General features: G+C 43.0%; 1 protein-coding gene across 1 annotated transcript; it reads left to right on the top strand.

Moving 5' to 3' along the window:
* Nucleotides 1-355: 355 nt before the first annotated feature.
* Nucleotides 356-9,115, top strand: VIM (vimentin). The gene is made up of 9 exons (XM_047754716.1): nt 356-1,141; nt 1,766-1,826; nt 4,453-4,548; nt 4,637-4,798; nt 5,337-5,462; nt 6,103-6,323; nt 6,778-6,821; nt 7,508-7,593; nt 8,754-9,115. Exons 1-9 carry the CDS (start codon nt 579-581, stop codon nt 8,793-8,795), a joined length of 1,401 nt encoding a protein of 466 aa, XP_047610672.1. The 5' UTR covers nt 356-578; the 3' UTR covers nt 8,796-9,115.
* Nucleotides 9,116-21,285: the final 12,170 nt, after the last annotated feature.

The raw sequence follows: 21,285 nt of genomic DNA on the forward strand, positions 1-21,285 counted from the left end.
CCCCACCCTCGCGCTTCCAGCCGGCCGCAGCCAAGGGGCCGCGCGCCCCTCCCACCCGCACGCTTCCTCCTACGCCTCCCTAGCTGGCTGGGTGCCCGGGACCCTTGCGGTTCAGTCTAGGGAGGGCTCCCCCATCACCGCGGGACCCAGCCTTTTTCATCACCCAGAGGTGAGCACACCTCAGGCCATCCTCAGGAAAGCCCCGAAAGTTCCAGTTCAGCCTCCAAGTTACTGGGGGACTCAGCATAGTCCCGGTTGCGGAGGATGGGGGAGCAGGGAGGCTCCCGGGCTCCCCCGCCCCAAACCCCAGGCCAGCCTTCCCGCCTCTCGCCGGGTCCCCATTGGCTGGCGCACTCCGCCGCCGGGATGGCAGTGGGAGGGAACGCTCCATCCTAAGGCGGTTATAAAAACTGCGCCCTCGGCGGGGTCCCGTCCTCTGCCACTCTTGCTCCGGGGTCCCCGCGCCAGAGACGCAGCAGCGCTCCCTTTGCCCACACCCACCGCTCCCTCGCTCGCCTCTCCTCCCGGAGCCAGTCCGCGCCACCGCAGCCGCCAAGCCCACTGCCACCTCTGCAGCCATGTCCACCAGGACCGTGTCCTCGTCCTCCTACCGCAGAATGTTCGGCGGCCCTGGCACCGCTAGCCGGCCGAGCTCCAGCCGGAGCTACGTGACCACGTCCACCCGTACCTATAGCCTGGGCAGCGCGCTGCGTCCCAGCACCAGCCGCAGCCTCTACACCTCGTCCCCGGGCGGCGTGTACGCCACGCGCTCCTCGGCTGTGCGCCTGCGGAGCAGTGTGCCCGGCGTGCGGCTGCTGCAGGACGCGGTGGACTTCTCGCTGGCCGACGCCATCAACACCGAGTTCAAGAACACCCGCACCAACGAGAAGGTGGAGCTGCAGGAGCTGAATGACCGCTTCGCCAACTACATCGACAAGGTGCGCTTCCTGGAGCAGCAGAACAAGATTCTGCTAGCCGAGCTCGAGCAACTCAAGGGCCAGGGCAAGTCGCGCCTGGGGGACCTCTACGAGGAGGAGATGCGAGAGCTGCGCCGGCAGGTGGACCAGCTCACCAACGACAAGGCCCGCGTCGAGGTGGAGCGCGACAATCTGGCCGAGGACATCATGCGGCTGCGGGAGAAGTAAGGCTAAGCGCACGCGGGGCTTCAGGAGGGCGGCAGAGGGGAACCGAAGCTAACACGCCCTTGGGGATGTGGCTGGGGCGGTGGCTGCCTGGGGTACGCGGTGGGCGGGGGGAGAGCGCTGTGGCTGCTGCTGCGCAGCCCTGCCCTGAACCCAGATCTTGCAAGTTAGCATTTACCCTCTACCCCGACTCATTGCCCAAGAACGACCAAAATTCAGATTTCTTAAAACTACCACTTTGTTGTTACTCGAAGGCCCTTGCAAACGATCAGTGCGATTCCCCCAAACTTTGAGAAAGTTTCCTGGTCCCCTCTGACGGGCTGCTCGTTCCCCAGGAGAGGTGTAGGAAGCGAGACAAAGGGATTGCAGAATCTTCACGGGGGAGTGGGGTGGTGGCATTCGCCTCCCAGGTCATTGTAGCAACTGCGATTGCTTTTTACGCGGCGGCCAGGGTCCCTTTGAGATTTGCCAAAGGCAGCAGTTCTAAAAGCCATAGTCGCGGACTGCCACAGAGGTGGCGCAGCAACTCGGCTGTCTCGCGGCGAAGACGTGGTGGTTGGGTGTGGTCGCCACGCCCCTGGATGTTTCCCAATTCCCCTTCGGTTGATGTGCATCTCTTTCAGGTTGCAGGAGGAGACGCTTCAGAGGGAGGAAGCCGAGAGCACTTTGCAGTCTTTCAGACAGGTTTGTAGATTCTGTTCCCACTTGCAGCCACCCGACCCCACCCACCCAACCTACGGGCAGTTCTCAAAGTTACTTAACCCAAGTCTAAATCGTGCAAAACTTCTCTTCTGCTCGCCAAGCCCCCTAGTGGCAGAAAGACCACAGTTGGGAGCTTCTCCGCCTTAAAAACCCTCGAACGATTAAACCGTTCCTTCCATAGGACGTGAATAAAGTCTTTTTGACTTTGTTTCAAGATTTTTTTCCCCCAAGACATGACTTTTTTTTCCCCTTTTCGGTTCTGCAACACATTGATACTCTGATTTCGAACAGTTACAGTTTGATTCAGACTTCGGTTTGCCAAAGTCAAGCTAGCTAACTTTTACAGGGCCACACAAAGTGCAGTTCTGCCCCGTTAGTTTCAAGTGTACAATGTATTGGAGAATTAGAAACTTGGTTTAACTGGACTTAAGCCAGCAAGTTTCTTTTCTTCCATGCAAGTTCTATTGTGGCCTAAGGTTAGATGGAAGTATCCGTGTGCACAACTATTTTGTGATCTAATAAGGATGAAAAGGAGCCATCTGTCCCCTTGGCTGAAAGGTATTAATGGTTTCTATGGGCTTCACTATGGAATGTAGATACAGACATTCTGGCAAGTGTGGTGGCTCTGGACAGGAATAATAGGAGCCTTTGTGTTCCCAGAGACGCTTTGCAACAGGCTACATTCTTACTGAGTATGTAATGATGTAAGCAGAGTTCTAATTGGACACAAGTATTTGCTAACATCCGTTATCTAATATCTGGCTCAGACTCGTGAAGTGCTAGACGTGGAAAGTCCTTAAAGCTACAGTCGTAATACCCCACATTTGGAAAGGTCTTTCTTTATTGGATCCTTGTGTTCTTTAATATTTTTTCCATAAAGAAAGAAGAAACCTGAGAACGAAGAATGGAATTTTCAGTAAAGGGTTTTCTTGCTTCAAAGATAGGTGGCCTTCAAGGATTTTTAACTTCATCTGGAATCCCGAAGCAGGGAGTGTTCCCAGCATAATTTCATTCTCCTGAACACTTACTGGGATTGGTTATAAAAGCTTCCTCAGGTGAACAGTCGAGTAATATTTTGAAGCCGAAGTACATTTGCCAAATTAATTTAAACACAAATGTGTGGTGTATTCTAAGTCATGAAGCATTTCTGATCACCATATCTGCAATGTTTTCTGCTGAGTAGGAACTTAATATAAAACAGTATTAGTATAAATTGTCCCTCCTACTTAGGGATTAGGTAAAACCACTCATGTTCTATTCAAAGTAGTAGAATGAAGGACTGACCTTTTTTTTTTCTTTCTTTTAAATGAAGAGTAGTAAATTTTCCTGTACATCTTTCGTAGGGCTTAACAAGTAAAAATGAATTTTTTCCCCAAGCTGGATCTTTTTACAATCATCTATTCCTTATTCACTTTTCCACAAAGATGATAGAAGTAGGTCAACATTTTAAAACTGTCAGGCTGTAAACCATGCTTCAAATATAATTGCTTACAAGATAAGAGGCATAAAAATCCTGATGACATTCCCTTGCCAGGGGGAAATAAAATCTTCCAAGGATGTAGCAGTTTACAAGTGGTGGAAACACAGAAGCAGACGAGAGGAGCAAGAATTTTACATACAGTTACACTGTATGCATTTTGACCAGTCATTCTGAAACAAGCTTAGTAAGAGAACTGACACGGGTGCTAAGTGAAAAGGATAGACACACCCTTCTGAGATGAGAGGGGTGAGTTTCTATAGAAAAATCTACCAGAAAAAGCAAAGCCGATACAGTTCAGAGTGACATTTCTTTGCTTCAGTTTCCTGAACTGCATTTTTGCCAGTGTACATCCTGAACTGAAGTATAAATTGAGCCTTGCAGTTTGAATGCCAGATGACTATAGGCTTGCTTTGGATCTTAAGGATACGTTTCAGAAGATATGACTAGAGGGGGGGAAAAAAAAGAACTTAAGTATTATCTGCTGAAACTTCTTATATACTCATGTATACATAAGTTGTGAAATCTGGAGTTCCCTCTGTGGTGCAGTGGGTGAAGAAGCTGACTACAGCAGCTTGGGTCGCTGTAGAGGCTCAGGTTCCATCCCCGGCCTGATACAATGGGTTAAAGGATCTGGCACTGCCACAGCTGCAGTTCAGATTCAGTCCCTGGCCCAGGAACTTCCATACGCCATGGGTGCAGCCATTAAAAAAAAAAAGGTGACATCTGACCAACTCCCATTGTCCTATTATTCCATGATGTTACCCCCTTAAAAAACTTGACAATGCCATAGCATTGATTTTCTAGATTAAGAAAAAAGTAATTAAAAACCTTTACTGATAAAATACACTGATACGAAATTGAGGGGAGTTTACCATGTTGGCATACACTCATTTATTTTTAAATTGTCTGTTATTAGCTACCTTGAGTACAACTCAGTGGGTCACCCTTCAAATCTGTTAGCATAGTATTTAGATTTCCAAACTTATTTGAAGGTCACAGTATCTGTCAACACCCTTTTCACAGCAGAGATGTAAGTGCATAAGAGTTTGTTTAAAAAGACTAAATGGGAGAAGCCCATAGACATTAGCATCCTCGTCCACATCTTACCTTTTTCTCTTTTCCAAACAGGATGTCGACAATGCTTCTTTGGCACGTCTTGACCTGGAGCGCAAAGTGGAATCCTTGCAAGAAGAGATTGCCTTTTTGAAGAAACTGCACGATGAGGTCAGAGGCGAGCCTGGGTGGTGGATGGAGGTGGGTGAAGCTGCGCCCACACTGGGCACGGCTGACCTTCTGTCTTTTCCTTCTTCAGGAAATCCAGGAGCTGCAGGCTCAGATCCAGGAACAGCACGTCCAAATCGATATGGATGTTTCCAAGCCTGACCTCACGGCTGCCCTGCGTGATGTCCGCCAGCAGTATGAGAGCGTGGCCGCCAAGAACCTTCAGGAGGCGGAGGAGTGGTACAAGTCCAAGGTATGAAGCGGGCAAGAGTGGCCAGAACCAAAGAAAAGCATTTTGTTCTGAAAAACGCTGCACCTGGCTGTGATTCCTAAATACCTCTTAGCTCCCACGTTGAGCTGGCTTTACCTCTTACTTACTCAAGTTTTACTTCTTACTATAATCCTCCCACCACTCATGCCCCCTCCCTTAGAAGAACAGACTCTCTTTGCACTGCCCCTCTGTCCCCCGACATCCCAAGTAAACCCCAATACTATGCCCTTAACCTCCACCCTTTGACGAGGAGGGAAACAGTGAATTTCTACTTGAAAATCTCGACATCAGCTTTCCACCTCCTTTGCTCTCGTGTCCCAAACAGACATGGAGACGGATTCTTGGAAGGCGCTGAGATATGAACGGTGTGTATAAAATTGGGTTGGTATCGGGCCTTATTTTTGTAGCTGTCTGTCTGCCACCTTGAAGCTTTCTCATCTGTCCAGGCTAGGCAGTCTCTGAGAGGATCTGTTGGCTGAAGCTCGTGGGTGACCGGGGCTTCTGCTTTTCTTCCCGACAGTTTGCCGACCTCTCCGAGGCTGCTAACCGCAACAACGATGCCCTGCGCCAGGCCAAGCAGGAGTCAAATGAGTACCGGAGACAGGTGCAGTCTCTCACCTGTGAAGTGGATGCGCTCAAGGGGACCGTGAGTATCACCTGGCGAGAAAAGGCGGCAGATTACCAGCTTGGGTCCATTCCTGTAGCCAAGCCAAGGGTGCTACAGAAGAAAATGGCATTCATAGGAAGAAACACTTACACTGTAACCCAAAGAAAATGAGTCATCAAGACAGATTTTAAAAGAATTTGGGGACTTCCTGTATGGGCTCAGAGGGTTAAGGATCTAGCATGATCACTGCAGCAGCTCAGGTCTCTGCTGTGGCATGGGTTTGCTTCCTGGCCCGGGAACTTCCATATACCACAGGCATGGCCAAAATATATATATATGGAGGGAGTTCCCTGGTGGCTCAGCAGGTTAAGGATCCTGCATTGTCACTGCCATGGCTTGGGTTCAGTCCCTGGCCTGGGCACTTCTGTATGCCACAGGCACAGCCAAAAAGTAAATAAATAAAAAATGAAAAGAATTTGGAAACCCAGAGGTTTTAGTTTACATACATTATGGCTTCCGCTAGGAAGAGGATTTGGTACTTAGATTTTCTGCCTAAAATTGGAGTATTTCCCATTTGCTGCCAGGGTCCCATTTGCACATGGTCTAGAAATGGTTGAGGGAATGGCTGGTTTTTTTATGCCCCTGGGGAAATAACACTAGCAGCCTTTCTCATCTGCAGAACGAGTCTCTGGAACGCCAGATGCGGGAAATGGAAGAGAACTTTGCCGTGGAAGCTGCTAACTACCAAGACACTATTGGCCGCCTGCAGGATGAGATTCAGAACATGAAGGAAGAGATGGCCCGTCACCTTCGTGAATACCAAGACCTGCTGAATGTCAAGATGGCTCTCGACATCGAGATTGCCACCTACAGGAAGCTGCTGGAAGGAGAGGAGAGCAGGTGGGGACCGGGGGCGGGTGGGAGTGAATTCCTGGCTGCCATTTGCATCAAGCCTCTCACTTTCTATGTCATTCAAACTTTAGAACCTTTCCTCAAGGTAGCTCCTTACCACTTTGTACAGATGAGGAGGCTTCAGTTCAGAGAGACTGAGTTATGACTTGGTCCTAGTCAGTTAATCCACTCTCAGAGCTGGGATTTGAACCTATGATGCTGTGAAAACTAACAGTCACTCTAGAATCCCTCCACTCTAAAATACCGCCAGCCCCTTGGAGAAAAAGGCTTGGAGTAAAATATTTAAGTGTCCTAATGAGATCAAACATGGGTTAATGCTTCTGAAGCAAATCCTTCACCTGTGAATTTATGAGTCAGTTTTCCTATTTGATGAAAACAAACATATACATTTGTTCCTTGTTGTCTTCCAAAAATTTTACTGTTTTTCTTTGTCTCTTTGTAGGATTTCTCTGCCTCTTCCAAATTTTTCTTCCCTGAACCTGAGGGGTAAGCATTTGGTTGTCCTGTATGAAAAATTTTAGCAGCTTGTAACTATTCTGTTTATAAAGCACTCATTTTTTAAATGATACCTGAAAAATACCACACAAGAAAACATTTTGTAAGACAGCCATAATTTTCTTTTTTTTTCTTTGTTTTCCTTTTTTTTTTTTTTCTTAATGGCTGTACCTGCAGCATATGGAAAGTATGCTAGGGATTGAATCAGAGCTGCAGCTACAGGCCTAAGCCACAGCAAACACCAGATCTGAGCCACAGCTGCTACCTACACTGCAGCTAAGCAGCAATGCTGGATCCTTAACCAACTGAGCGAGGGCAGGGAAGGAACCCGCATCCTCATGCACACTATGTCAGGTTCTTAACACACTGAGCCACAGTGGGAACTCCCAGCCACAATTTTCAAACCCCAGTGCTGTCTTACATTCTGTACTTTCAGGTATATTGAAATCTATTTTTCTTCCTCCTGATGGAGGAGACAGTGAAGCTGTCCATCTCATTGACTATCCCGAGTGGTGTCCGTCCCCCAGGTTTTAAAACAGGTGACAGTCTTTAGAATTATCACAGGAATAGTGCTTTAAACAATCACGAACAGAAGTCCTCATTCCTTGGACCAAGTAGTTTCTGGTCTTTTTAAACATTTCGCTTTTACTCACTGGGGGCCTGTTTTCTTTATTCAGAAACCAATCTGGAATCCCTCCCTCTGGTTGACACCCATTCCAAAAGGACACTTCTGATTAAGACGGTTGAAACCAGAGATGGACAGGTGGGTATCTTTAAATCAAAACGGGAGTAACCTCAGACAGGCACTGAGAAATCTTTCAGTCAGTAAGTCTGTCTCAGATACAGCCAGTGAATCTGGGAGGTTTCAGTCTCACCCATGCGTCCTAGAAGGAGAATAGGCCTCTTCTATCCAGTATTACACACGGCCAGCTAATTCTTTGGCTTCTAGATCTGAAGGTGAGATGGTAATCTACCTACAGTTCAAAATTAGTGATTTGCTTTGGTGCGGAATTTGAAAGAGGAGTGCAGCATCCTTAAGCTACTGCCTCATCTGGCTTCATTAGACTACTTTCAGTATTAGGAATATTTTGATCGTGGCTATAAGGCCTTCCCTGGACACTCCTAGACCCTGTTAGGATATAATACAAGGACTTGCCATATGATTAAGTAATTTCTTATTACCTCTCTCTGGCAAGAAACAGTTGAAGTGTATTGTAATCTTTATAATCTTCCTTTGCACATAAAATGTACTTGGTGTACATTTTAACTGGTTTTAGTTGCTTTTAAATTTTGTTGCTTATGACGATTACAGCATCCTTCTTCATAAACACAGTATTTTTTTTTTTTTTTGGCCTTGCCTGTGGCATGTGGAAGTTCCCCAGCCTGGAACTGATCCCCCGCCACAGCAGCCACCGAGCTGCTGCAGTGACAACACCAGATCCTTAGCCACTAGGCCACCAGGAAACGCCAATATAGTATTTTTGTTGTTGTTGTTGTTGTTTTTTCCTTTTTTGCCCACCCCGTGGCAGATGGAACTCCTGGGCCAGGGATCAGATCCGAGCCGCAGTTGCGACAATACCACATCCTTAACCCGCTGTGCTAGGCTGGGGATCAAACCTGTGTCCCAGCGCTTGCAAGGTGCTATCCATCCCATTGTGCCACAGTGGGAGCTCCCAATATAATATATTTTTTTTAAGTTTCTTTTTTGAAGTCATCACATTTATTGGATACCTATTTTGCTTATATAGATCTGTCTTCCCCCTTACCGTGCATGATTCTTGTCATGCAGGACCAACATAATCTTCCAACTTTCACAATAAATTATATACATTTCATAGGATTTTTCTTTGACATGCTTTCTGGAGTAACTTAATCATAGGTATGTAGCATTATGTTTGACCTGAGTCCTCTTTTGCTTATCAGGTTATCAATGAAACTTCCCAGCATCACGATGATCTGGAATAAGAACTGCATGTACTCCGTGCAGCGAAATATTACCAGCAAGAATAAAAAAGAAATCCGTATCTTCAAGAAATAGCTTTCAAGTGCCTTTCTGCAGTTTTTCAGGAGCGCAAGATAGGTTTGGAATAGGAATAAGCTCTAGTTCTTAAAAACCAACACTCGTAAAAGATTTAGGAAAAAAGTTTACAACATAATCTAGTTTACCGAAGAAGCCTTGTGCTAGAATACTTTTTAAAAAGTATTTTTGAATACCATTAAAACTGCTTTTTTCCATCAAATATCTGACCAACTTGTTTCTGCTTCAATAAATCTTTGGAAAACTCTTTTGGTGTCTTACTTATTTGATAATAGTGAAACAGTGCTCTAAATTTTAGGAGAATAGGTGTTTGGGTTAAATATTTTTTTAGTCTTCTTGGTTAAACTGCCTCGAAAGTCAGGGTTAGGTTAACTTTAAAAAATTCAACTTTATGCTTGAAGCATGATTGTTGTTCATTTGGTCATTTTAGACCTCACTTTGCAGTTAAGTTCTTTTTTAAACCTACGAATAGATGTTATACAATAAAATAACCTATAAACAAAATGATGATAGGTCTTTTCATAAAATGAGTCCATGTATAATTTCAGTTCTAACAAATAGACCCACTAAAACTGAAAATCTTTGACTAAAATGGAAACTGATTTTTGATATGTGCAGGATATAAGTGGTACACTCCACTGTGGAGGTGAAAGTGTAGGACAATGGCCAGGGTACCAGAGCCACATCTTCCAATAGCAAGATGCAAAGTTATGGGACAAGGTCATCTAGTTACAACATGGGAAACTACCCTGCGTTTCTGTGTCTAGAAAAGATGTATGTGTGTATATATGTATATGGATATCGTGTGTGTGTGTGTGTGTGTATGATATCTAAATCTATATGTTGCCCTACAGATTTTTTTTTTTTTTTGGCTTTTTGCTATTTATTGGGCCGCTCCTGCGGCATATGGAGGTTCCCAGGCTAGGGGTCCAATCGGAGCTGTAGCCACCGGCCTACACCAGAGCCACAGCAACGCGGGATCCGAGCTGCGTCTGCAACCTACACCACAGCCCATGGCAACGCCGGATCGTTAACCCACTGAGCAAGGGCAGGGATCGAACCCGCAACCTCATGGTTCCTAGTCGGATTCATTAACCATTGCGCCACGACGGGAACTCCCCTACAGATATTTTTAAAGATCTTTGTGCTTGGGGAAATGATGTTAGACACAAAAGAAAATCTTTACCTAGTCATTGGGATAGGAAATAAACACGGGTGGGTCATAGGATAAAATGTTGCCTGCGCTCTACTTTCAAAAGCTTTCAAAACCTGGAGCAATGAGAATGGAGTGATGAAAAGCTTCCTAGAGATCACACAAGGCCTGCGCTTAGGAGGATGATAGAATTATAGATAAAATAGGGAGGGTGTGACCTGGAGGCAATGGGGTTGTCATGGTCCAGTGCGTTCTGGAGGGAAATTCCTTTGGGTAAGAAGTTCCTGGATTTCTCTGAGTCCCCATTTCCTGCATTCCCATGATCCCTCTCCTCCAGGAATGATGTAGTAGACATTCACTGTGATTTTTTTTAAGAGTTTGCACCTAGCTCTCTAGAATTACTGAGGGGACTAATAAGATCCTTTACACATGGCTTGCCTAAGTGCCAGGCTCTGTGCTAAACAGCATTAGCTGTGACTTCCATCACTTTGGTGACTGTGTCTGCTACAAGAGTAAAGAAGGGATTAGCCTGGAAAGTGACCCCTCCCTTCCCAGTTAGGGTAATTTACATCCTAACTGGCATAGACTGGTCTTGGTTTGTTTGTTTGTTTGTTTATTTATTTATTTATCTGTATTATTAATAATGCGCCTTTTGAGACCGACAGGTGTACTAGTGTGGACAATAGATTCTCTCTGGTCTTCCTACCTTTAGCGTAAGCTTATAGAAAAGGATATTAATCCTGAGATTCCTTGAGCCCACTCCCCCACCCCTGCTTACTCCCCCCTCTCCCCACCCCCCAGCCCTGCAAAACGGACAGGTTAAATGACGTCATCCAGGTGCTTAGGTCCTGAAGAAATTTTTTCTATTTGATTTTTGTTTTTGTTGTCTAGCCATTTTCACCATGTTCCCCTCAGCCTCCCAACCTTATTTCTCCTGGCATTTCTTCATTTCTACCCTGCCTGTGGCTTACAACAATGATCCAGGGAAGACATTAGTCCCACATTGATTTTTTTCAAGCATACAATCTTTCATTATTTAAAAAGTAAACAAACAGATGGGATTAAGATGATGGAATAGAAGGACTGGAGTTCAACTTTCTCCTAAAAACAACAAAATTTACAACCACATACTGAGCAATCTTCAACCAAATGGACCAGAAACTTTCAAAAACATATCCTACTCCAGAAGTCAAAGAGGAGGCCACATCAAGAGGTAGGAGGGGCGATTACGTGATATAAGCAACCCCATACCTCCCAGGTAGGAAGCCCCACGGACTGGAAAGTAACTGTTTCACAGAGACTCACCTACAGGAGTGAGAGTTCTGAGCCCCACATCAATCTCCCATGCGTGGGGATCTGGCACTGGGAGAAAGACCCCCAGAAGCATCTGGCATTGAAGGCCAGTGGGGCTTGTGCATAGGAGCTCCATGGGACTGGGGGAAACAGAGACCCCATTCTTAAAAGGCGCACACAGATTTTAACGTGCACTGGGTCCCAGGGCAAAGCTAAGCATCAATAGGAATCTCGGTCAAACCTGACCACAGTTGTTGGAGGACCTCCTGGGAAAATAGGATTGAATGTGGCTTGTAGTGGGGGAAGGGCATTAGAAGTAAAGCTCTTGGGAATGAATATTCACCAGAATGCCCTTCTCTGAAGGTGGCCATTTTGGGAAAATCTGGCCTCACCAATCACTGCTGAGAAGCCCCAGGGCAAACAACAATCCAGGTGGGATCACAGCCCCACCTCTCAGTAAACAGGCTACCTAAAGACCCCCAGGCACACAGCCCCTTCTAATCTCACCCAGAGACAAAGCTCCACCCACCAGAGGGATAGGAATCAGCTCCACCTACCAGTGGGCAGGCATTAGTCCCTCCCATCAGGAAGCCTACAGCAAGCCCCCATAACCAACTTCAGCCACAAGGGGGACAGACACCAGAAGTAAGAGAGGCTACAACACTATTACATAAAAAGGTCACCACACCAAAAACCTATAAAAATGAAAAGACAGAGCACTATAACTCAGATAAGGGAGAAAGAAAAAACCCCAGAAAAACAGCTAAGTGATTAAGAGATACTCAGCCTCCAGGAAAAAGACTTTAAACGGTTGATGCTGAAGATGATGCAAGACATTGGAAATAAACTGGAGGCAAAGAAAGATAATTTATAGGAAACACTGAGCAAAGGGATATAAGATATAAAACTTTAAAAAGAAGAGATGCAAAATACAATAACTGAAATAAAAAGTTCATTAGAAGCAGCCAACAGCAGAACACAGGAGGCAGAAGAACAAATAAGCGAGGTAGAGGACAGATTAGTGGGAAGCACGGATGTGTAATAGAAAAGAGAAAAAAGATTGAAAACAAATGAAGAGAGTCTCAGAGAACTCTGGGACAACATTAAACGCACCAACATTATATCATAGAGGTGCCAGAAGGAGAAGAGAGAGAGAAGAGGACAGAAAAAATATTTGAAGAGATAATAACCAAAAACTTCCCCAACATGAGAAAGGAACCATGTACTCAAATACAGGAGGAACAATCAGTACCATATAAAATAAACTCAAGGAGAAATACCCTGAGACACATACTAATCAAACTGACCAAAATTAAAGACAAAGAGAAAATCTTGAAAACACCTAGGGAAAAGAAACAAATAACATAAATGGGAACCCCACTAAGGTTATCAGCAGATTTTTCAGCAGAAACTCTGCAGGCCAGAAGGGAGTGGCATGATATACTTAATGTGATGAAAGGAAAAAACCTCCAACCAAGATTACTCTACCCAGCAAGGCTCTCATTCAGATTTGAAGGAGAAATCAAAAGCTTCACAGATAAGCAAAAGCTAAGAGAATTCAACAACACTAAACCAGCCTTACAACAAATACGAAAGGAATTTTTCTAGGCAGAAAAGAAAAGGCCGCAATAGGAAACAAAAATACCACAAGTGACAAGGCTCACCAGGAAAGGTATACATACAGTAAAGATACGAAATCATCCACGCGCAATCATGCCACCAAAATCAGAAATCATGAGAAGAGGTGGGTACAAATACAGGACACTGGAGATCCACTTGCAATTAAGAGACCAACAACTTAAAACAATCTCTTATATATATAGTCTCTTATATCAAAACTTTGGAATAACTGCAAAGCAAAAATCTACAATTGATACACAAACAAATAAGAAAAATCGGAGTTCCCATTGTGGCACAGTGGTTAACGAATCCGACTAGGAACCATGAGGTTGCGGGTTCGGTCCCTGCCCTTGCTCAGTGGGTTAACGATCCGGCGTTGCTGTGGGCTGTGGTGTAGTTTGCAGACGCAGCTCGGATCTCGCGTTGCTGTGGCTCTGGCTTAGGCTGGTGGCTACAGCTCCGATTCAACCCCTAGCCTGGGAACCTCCATATGCCGCAGGAGTGGCCCAAGAAATAGCAACAACAACAACAGAAAGACAAAAAAAAAAAGGAAAAATCAACTCAAAAATAAATAAGTAAATAAATAAATAAATGAAAAATCAACTCAAATACAACGCTAAAGATAGTCATCAAACCAGAAGAGGAGAACAAGAGAAAAAAGGAAGAAAAAAGAGCAACAAAACCAAATCCAAAGCAATTAATGATATGGCAATAAGAACATACATATCAATAATTACCTTAAATGTTAATGGAATAAATACCACAACTAAAAGACATAGATTGGCTGAATGGATACAAAGAAAAGACCCATATACATGCTGTCTTCAAGAGACCATTTCAAGAGACCCACTTCACTTCTAGGTACACATACAAATTGAAAGTGAGAGGATGGAATAAAATATTCCATGCAAATGGGAATCAAAAGAAAGGTGGAGTAGCAATACTCATGTCAGACAAAATAGACTTTAAAATGAAGAATATTTTAAGGGACAAGGAAGGTCACTGCCTAATGATCAAAGGATCAATCCAAGAAGAAGATGTTACAATTTTAAATACCTACACACCCAACAATACAATATATAAGGCAATTGCTAACAACCTTAAAAGGAAAAATTGACAATAACACAATAATAGTGGGGGACTTTAACACCCTACTTACAGCAATGGACACATCATCCAGACAGAAAATTGATAAGGAAACACAGACCCTGAATGATGCATTAAACCAGGTGGACTTAATAGATATTTATAGGACATTCCATCCAAAAGCAACAGAATACACATTCTTCTCAAGTGCACACAGAACATTCTCTAAGATTGATCACATCCTGGGCTACAAATCAAACCTCAGTAACTTTAAGAAAATTGAAATCATATCAAGCATCTTCTCCAACCACAACGCTATATGAATGGAAATCAATGACAAGAAAAGAACTGCAAAAAACACAAACACATGGAGACTATAAACAACATGCTACTAAACAACCAATGGATCACTGAAGAAATCAAAGAGGAAATTAAAAAATAACTCAAAGCAAATGACAACAATGATACAACACTCCAAACCTATGGGATGCAGCAAAAGCCATTCTAAGAGGAAAGTTTATAGCAATACAAGCCCACCTCAGGAAACAAGGAAAAGCTCAAATAAACAAGCTAACTTTACATTTAAAGCATATGGAGAGAGAAGAACAGATAAGACCTAAAGTTAGTAGAGGAAAGAAATCAAAAAGATCAGAGCAGAAATCAATTAAATAAAAACAAAGAAAACCATAGAAAAGATCAATGAAATGAAAAGGTGGTTCTTTGAAAAGATCAACAATATTGATAAACCCTTAGCCAGACTTATCAAGAAAAAAAAGAGAGAGGACTCAAATCATTAAAATTAGAAATGAAAAAGGAGAAGTAACAACAGACACCACAGAAATACAAAGGATCATAAGAGACTACTATATGCAACTACACACCAATAAAACAGAAAACCTAGAAAAAATGGACAAATTCTTAGAAAAGTACAATCTTCCAAGACTAAACCAGGATGAAATAGAAAAGACGAACAGACCAATCACAAATACTAAAACTGAAACTGTGATTTAAAAACTTCCAACAAACAAAAGTCCAGGACCAGATGGCTTCACAGGCGAATTCTATCAAATATTTAGAGAAGAGCTAACACCACTCCTTCTGAAACTATTCCAAAAAATTGCAGAGGAAGGGAAACTTCCAAACTCATTCTATGAGGCCACCATCACCCTGATATCAAAACCAGACAAAGATACCACAAAAAAAGAAAACTACAGGCCAATTTCACTGATGAACAAAGATGCAAAAATCCTCAAAAAAATACTAGAAAACTACATCCAACAATACATTAAAAGGATTGTACATCATGATCAAGTGGGATTTATCCCAGGGATGCAAGGGTCCGTCAATGTCCACAAATCCATCAGTGTGATACACCACATTAACACACTGAAGAATAAAAACCATATGATCCTCTCAATAGATGCAGAAAAAAGCCTTTGACAAAATCCAACACCCATTTCTGATAAAAACCCTTCAGAAAGTGGGCACAGAGGGAACCTACCTCAACATAATAAAGGCCATATATGACAAACCCACAGCAAATGTCATTTTCAGTGGTGAAAAGCTGAAAGAATTCCTGCTGAGATCAGGAACAAGACAAGGATGTCCACTCTCACCACTACTCTTCAACATAGTTTTGGAAGTCCTAGCCACAGCAATCAGAGAAGTAAGAGAAATAAAAGGAATCCAAACTGGAAAGGAAGAAGTAAAACTATCACTATCTGCAGATGACATGATACTATACCTAGAGAATCCTAAAGACTCTACCAGAAAACTGATAGAGCTCATCCATGAATTTGGTAAAGTCACAGGATACAAAATTAATACACAGAGATTGATGGCATTTCTATACACTAACAATGAAAGAGAAGAAAGAGAAATTAGGGAAGCGATCCCATTTACCATCACATCCAAAAGAATAAAATACCTAGGAGTAAACCTACCTAAAGAGACAAAAGACCTGTACTCTGAAAACTAGAAGACACTGATGAAAGAAATCAAAGATGACACAAATAGATGGAAAGACATACCATGCTCTTGGTTTGGAAGAGTCCATATTATCAAAATGACTCTACTACCCAAGGTAATCTACAGATTCAAGGCAATCCCTATCAAAGCACCAAGGACACTTTTCACAGAACTCAAACAAAATATTTTAATGTTTTTTTGGAAGCACAAAAGACCCATAATAGCCAAAGACATCCTGAAAAAGAGCTGTAGGAATCAGGCTCCCTGACTTCAGACGATACTACAAAGCAACAGTGATCAAAACCATATGGTACTGGCACAAAGACAGAAATATAGATCAGTGGAACAGGATAAAAAGCCCAGAATTAAACCCATGCACCTACAGCCAACTAATCTATGACAAAGGAGGCAAGAATATACAATGGAGAAAAGACAGCCTATTCAATAAATAGTTCTGGGAAAACTGAACAGCCACATGTAAAAGAATGATATTAGAACACTCCCTAACACCATACACAAAAATAAACTCAAAATGGATTAAAGACCTAGATATAAGATCAGATACTATAAAACTCTTAGAGGAAAACATAGGCCAAACACTCACTGACATAAATGATGGCAACATCTTCTCAGATCCATCTCCTAGAGTAATGACGGTAAATACAAAAATAAACAAATGGGACCTACTCAAACTTCAAAGTTTCTGCACAGCAAAGGAAACCTTAAACAAAATGAAAAGACAACCCACAGAATGGGAGAAAATCTTTGCAAATCAATCAACTGACAAGGGATTAATCTCCAAAATTTATAAACACCTTCTGTAGCTCCATACCAAAAAAAAACCCCATCAAAAAATGGGCAGAAGAGCTAAACAGACAATTATCCAAAGAAGACATACAGATGGCCAAGAAACACATGAAAAGATGTTCAACATCACTAATTATTAGGTAAATGCAAATCAAAACCACTATGGGGTACCACCTTACACCAGCCAGAATGGCCAGCATCAAAAAGTCTACAAACAATAAGTGCTGGAGAGGATGTGGAGAAAAAGGAACCCTAGTACACTGTTGGTGGGATTGTAAACTGGTGCAACCACTGTGGAAAACAGTATGGAGATTCCTCAGAAAACTAAAAATATAACTACCATTTGATCCAGCAGTCCCACTTCTGGGCAACTATCCAGAGAAAACCACGACTTGCAAAGACACATGTACTCCAATGTTCATTGCAGCACTATTTGCAATAGCCAAGACATGGAAACAACCTAAATGTCTATCAACAGAGGAGTGGATCAAGAAGATGTGGTACATATACACAATGGAATATTACTCAGCCATTAAAATGAAATACTGGCTTTTTTTTTTAGCAACATGGATAGACCTAGAAATTAACATGCTGAGTGAAGTCAGTCAGACAATGAGACACCAACATCAAATGCTTTCACTGACATCTGCAATCTGAAAAAAGGACAGAATGAACTTCTTTGCAGAACAGATACTGACTCACAGACTTTGAAAAACTTTTGGTTTCCAAAGGAGACGGTTTCGGGGGGTGAGGGGATGCGCTGGGGTTGTGGGATGGAAATCCTATAAAAGTGGATTGTGATGATCATTGTACAACTATAAATGTAAATAAATTCATTGAGTAATAAAAATAAATAAACAAACAAACAAATAAATAAAACTATCTTTCCCCCACCCCAGTAGGGGAAAAGGAACCAAGATGACAGGTTCTGCCCAAATACTTTGAGACTAGTGGACTCCTACCTTTGAAAATCCCTTATAGTTCTTTCTAAAATCACCTCCCTGAAAAGGAAAAAGATGTGGTATATAAACAATGTGATGTTACTCAGCCGTATTCAGTATCCGTATTACTCAGAAAGAAGAAATGCCACTTGCAGGAACATGGATGGACCTAGAGATGATCCTACTAAGTGAAGTAAGTCAGAGACAGACAAATATCCTCTGATATCCCTTATATGTGGAAGCTGATAAAAAATGATACAGAAGAACGTATTCACAGAACAGAAACAGACTCAAAGATTTTGAAACCAAACTTGTGGTTACCAAAGGGGAAATGTTGGGGGCAGGGATAAAATGGGAGTTTGGTATTAACATATAAAATACACACTGCTATATAGGGAATGAATGAGCAACAAGGACACACTGTGTATAGCACAAGGAAATCTACTCAATACTCTGTGGTGACCTATAAGGGAGAAGAATCTGAAAAGGACTGGATATATGTATGTGTATCACTGATTCACTTTGCTGTACACTTGAAACTAACACACTATAAATCAACTATACACTATACAGCAATAAAATTTAATATATATATATATATATATATATATATATATAAATTAAAAATTGAAAAAACCCAAACCATCTCCCTGAAAAAAAAAGATGAGCTGGACCCCCTTATCTGTGACTGTCAGAAATTAGCCCTTAGTAAAAAGCCTCACAGGGGCCCACCTCATAGGAATTCAGACCTATTTAGGTCTTTTTTATTTTTATCTTTAATTATACAGTTAGTGTTTTCCTTACTTTCCACTTCGAAAAACTCATAAAAAGAAACTATGTTCTCACCACCTGTGGTGAAGCAAAGATGAACGCTTGGTTCTTTTACATATAACATTAATCCCAGATTAAAGGAGATAAAAAAAAGTAAGAGATGGGAAGAAGGAAACGATCCTATCAAATGTTCATTCTCCAAAAAGTTACCAAGGGGACTGTGCGGTCCATGGAAATAATGTGAAAATGAAGTCCTGTAAGGTTTCTCACAGCCCCTGTGACAGATGGAAGAGGTGGCTGTGAATGAGACAGACGTCTGATTGAGTTACAGCGTGCCTAACGGGAGACCCTCCTTCCCAAGACCAGCCTCTAACAAAGGCATTGGGAGAAGCAAACCTCCTTTCTAAGAAGAGAGGAAGCCTGTGTGTGGTGACTGGGCAGGGGCAGCGAGAGCACCAGCTTCCTCTGAAGAAACTAAGGCTGAGGTAGACACTCTCTCTGCACCCTTCCAGGCTTCAGCTAAATAAAAGGTCTCTATTCATCTCTTAGGGCCCTCATAACCAAATACCAGAGACTGGGTGGCTTCAACAACAGACATTGATTTGCTCACGGTGCTGGAGGCTGGAAGCCCAACATCAAGGTACTAGCAGGGTTGGTTTCTTCTGAAGCCCCTCCCCTTGGGTAACTTCTTATAAGGAAACCAGTCCTGTTGGGTTAGAAACCCCCCATATGATCTCTTTTGCATTAATCCCCTCTTTAAAGAGCCTATTTCCTAATGCCATTTCCAGCAACATGGATGGACATAGAAGTGATCATACTAAGTAAAGTAAGCCAGACCAAAAAAGACAAATGCCATATGAAATCACTAATATGTGAGAACTAATAAAAAATGATACAGGGAGTTCCCATCGTCGTTCGGCAGTAACAAACCCACTTAGGATTCACTAGGATGTGGGTTCAATCCCTGGCCTTGCTCAGTGGGTTAAGGATCTGGCATGGCCATGAGCTGTGGTGTAGGTCGCAGATGTGGTTGGGGTCCAGTGTTGCTGTGGCTGTGGTGTAGGCTGGCAGCTACAGGTCCAATTCGAGCCCTAGCCTGGGAACTTCCATATGCTGTCGGTTTGATCCTAAACACACACACACACACACACACACACACACACACAATACAAAAGAGCTTACAAAGCAGAAACAGACTCAAAGATTTTGAAACCAAATTCGTGGTTACCAAAAGGCAAACATGGGGAGAGAAGGGATAAATTAGGAGTTTAGGAGCAACATACACACGACTATGTATGTAAAATAGATAAGTAACAAGGACTTACTGTATAGCCCAGGGAACTCTACCCAATCCTCTGTAATTACTGATATGGGAAAAGAATCTGAATGGAATGGATATAGATATATGTATACGTATAACTGATTCACTTTGTTGTACACTTGAAACTGACACGACACTGTAAGTCAACTATACTCCAAATAATTTTTTTTTTACTAAAACCTTATTTCCAAATACAGTCACACTCTGAGGTAATGGGGGGTTAAGACTTCAACATATGAATATGGGGAGTTCCCACTGTAGCACAGTGAAAACAAACCCAACTAGTATCCATGAGGACACGGGTTTGATATCCGGCCTCGCTCAGTGGGTTAAAGATCTGGCATTGCCGTGAGCTGTGGTGTAGGTCTCAGACACAGCTTGGATCCCATGTTGCTGTGGCTGTGGTGGAGGCCAGCATCTGAGCTCCGATTTGACCCCTAGCCTGGGAACTTCCATATGCCATGGGTGCAGACCTACAAAGCAAAAAAACAAACAAAAAACAACATATGAATATGGGAAGGGGGTGGGGGGACATGAAGGCAAAGGACACACAATTCAGCCCATAACGGGGTCACAGTTAACATCTAGAGAACGTTCTCCATGTCTTTCCTTGAACGAGGTCTGTGATGGAGATTTTCAAAGGGCTGTAAATTGGCAAATTCACCGATGGTTAATACAGTGCTTACGGATTTGTGGCCATCTGAGACGGGTCCACTTCTACATTTTTAAAAAATTCCCTCTCGGGTTTGAGATAAATGCTCTGGAGTCTTTCCCTAAACGGCTCTCATATAAAGCAAGTATCTTTTTTAGGGCCCTGTAGGAGGTGATTCTTCTGATGCTGGAAGACGCTGGAAGAATCAACATCATCTAATAGCTGCTCTCTGAAGATTTTCCTCAGTCCAAGAAGACCAATCTAAAGCTAGAGTCTCTTGGGAAGTTCAAGTTTCTTGTAGTATCAAGCACAGTGCTGGGTAGTGGCTGTAAAACCACAAAGTCTGCTCCCTTACTGGGGTTACAGTCTACCCATCCAGTGAGGAAGAACAGTGCTATGAACGGAATGTTTATGTCCTCCCAAATTCATATGTCGAAATCCTACCCCCAGATATGACAGCTCTGGGAGATGGGGCCTTTGGGAGGTGATGAATTAATTAACTGTGGGAGGTAAATTCATATGGTAGAACCCTTACAAATGGGATTAGTGCCCTTATCGAAAGGCGCAGAGAGCTTGCTCTCCCTCTGCTCTGTTTTGTGCCCTCCTTTCACCAGATCTGTTGGCACCATGACCTTGAACTTGCAGCCTCCAGAACTGTGAGAAATAAATTTCTGTTGTTTAAACTGCCCTTCTGCTATAACAGCCTGAACTGACTAAGGCACACTAATGCTGTATACGAGGTGTTGGGTGCATTTTACTTTATAAGTGGTGCAAAGTAGCTACACAAGTCATTTCAGGTCAACTC

This window comes from Phacochoerus africanus, chromosome 12 (assembly GCF_016906955.1).
Source record: "Phacochoerus africanus isolate WHEZ1 chromosome 12, ROS_Pafr_v1, whole genome shotgun sequence".
Taxonomy (NCBI): domain Eukaryota; kingdom Metazoa; phylum Chordata; class Mammalia; order Artiodactyla; family Suidae; genus Phacochoerus; species Phacochoerus africanus.

Excerpts from the sequence above, each read along its gene's own strand:
- VIM (XM_047754716.1), top strand. The coding sequence starts at position 579 with ATGTCCACCAGGACCGTGTCCTCGTCCTCCTACCGCAGAATGTTCGGC. Across the intron at positions 4,799-5,336 it reads AGGAGTGGTACAAGTCCAAG|TTTGCCGACCTCTCCGAGGC; the intron begins GTATGAAGCGGG and ends TCTTCCCGACAG. Across the intron at positions 6,822-7,507 it reads TTCTTCCCTGAACCTGAGGG|AAACCAATCTGGAATCCCTC; the intron begins GTAAGCATTTGG and ends TTCTTTATTCAG.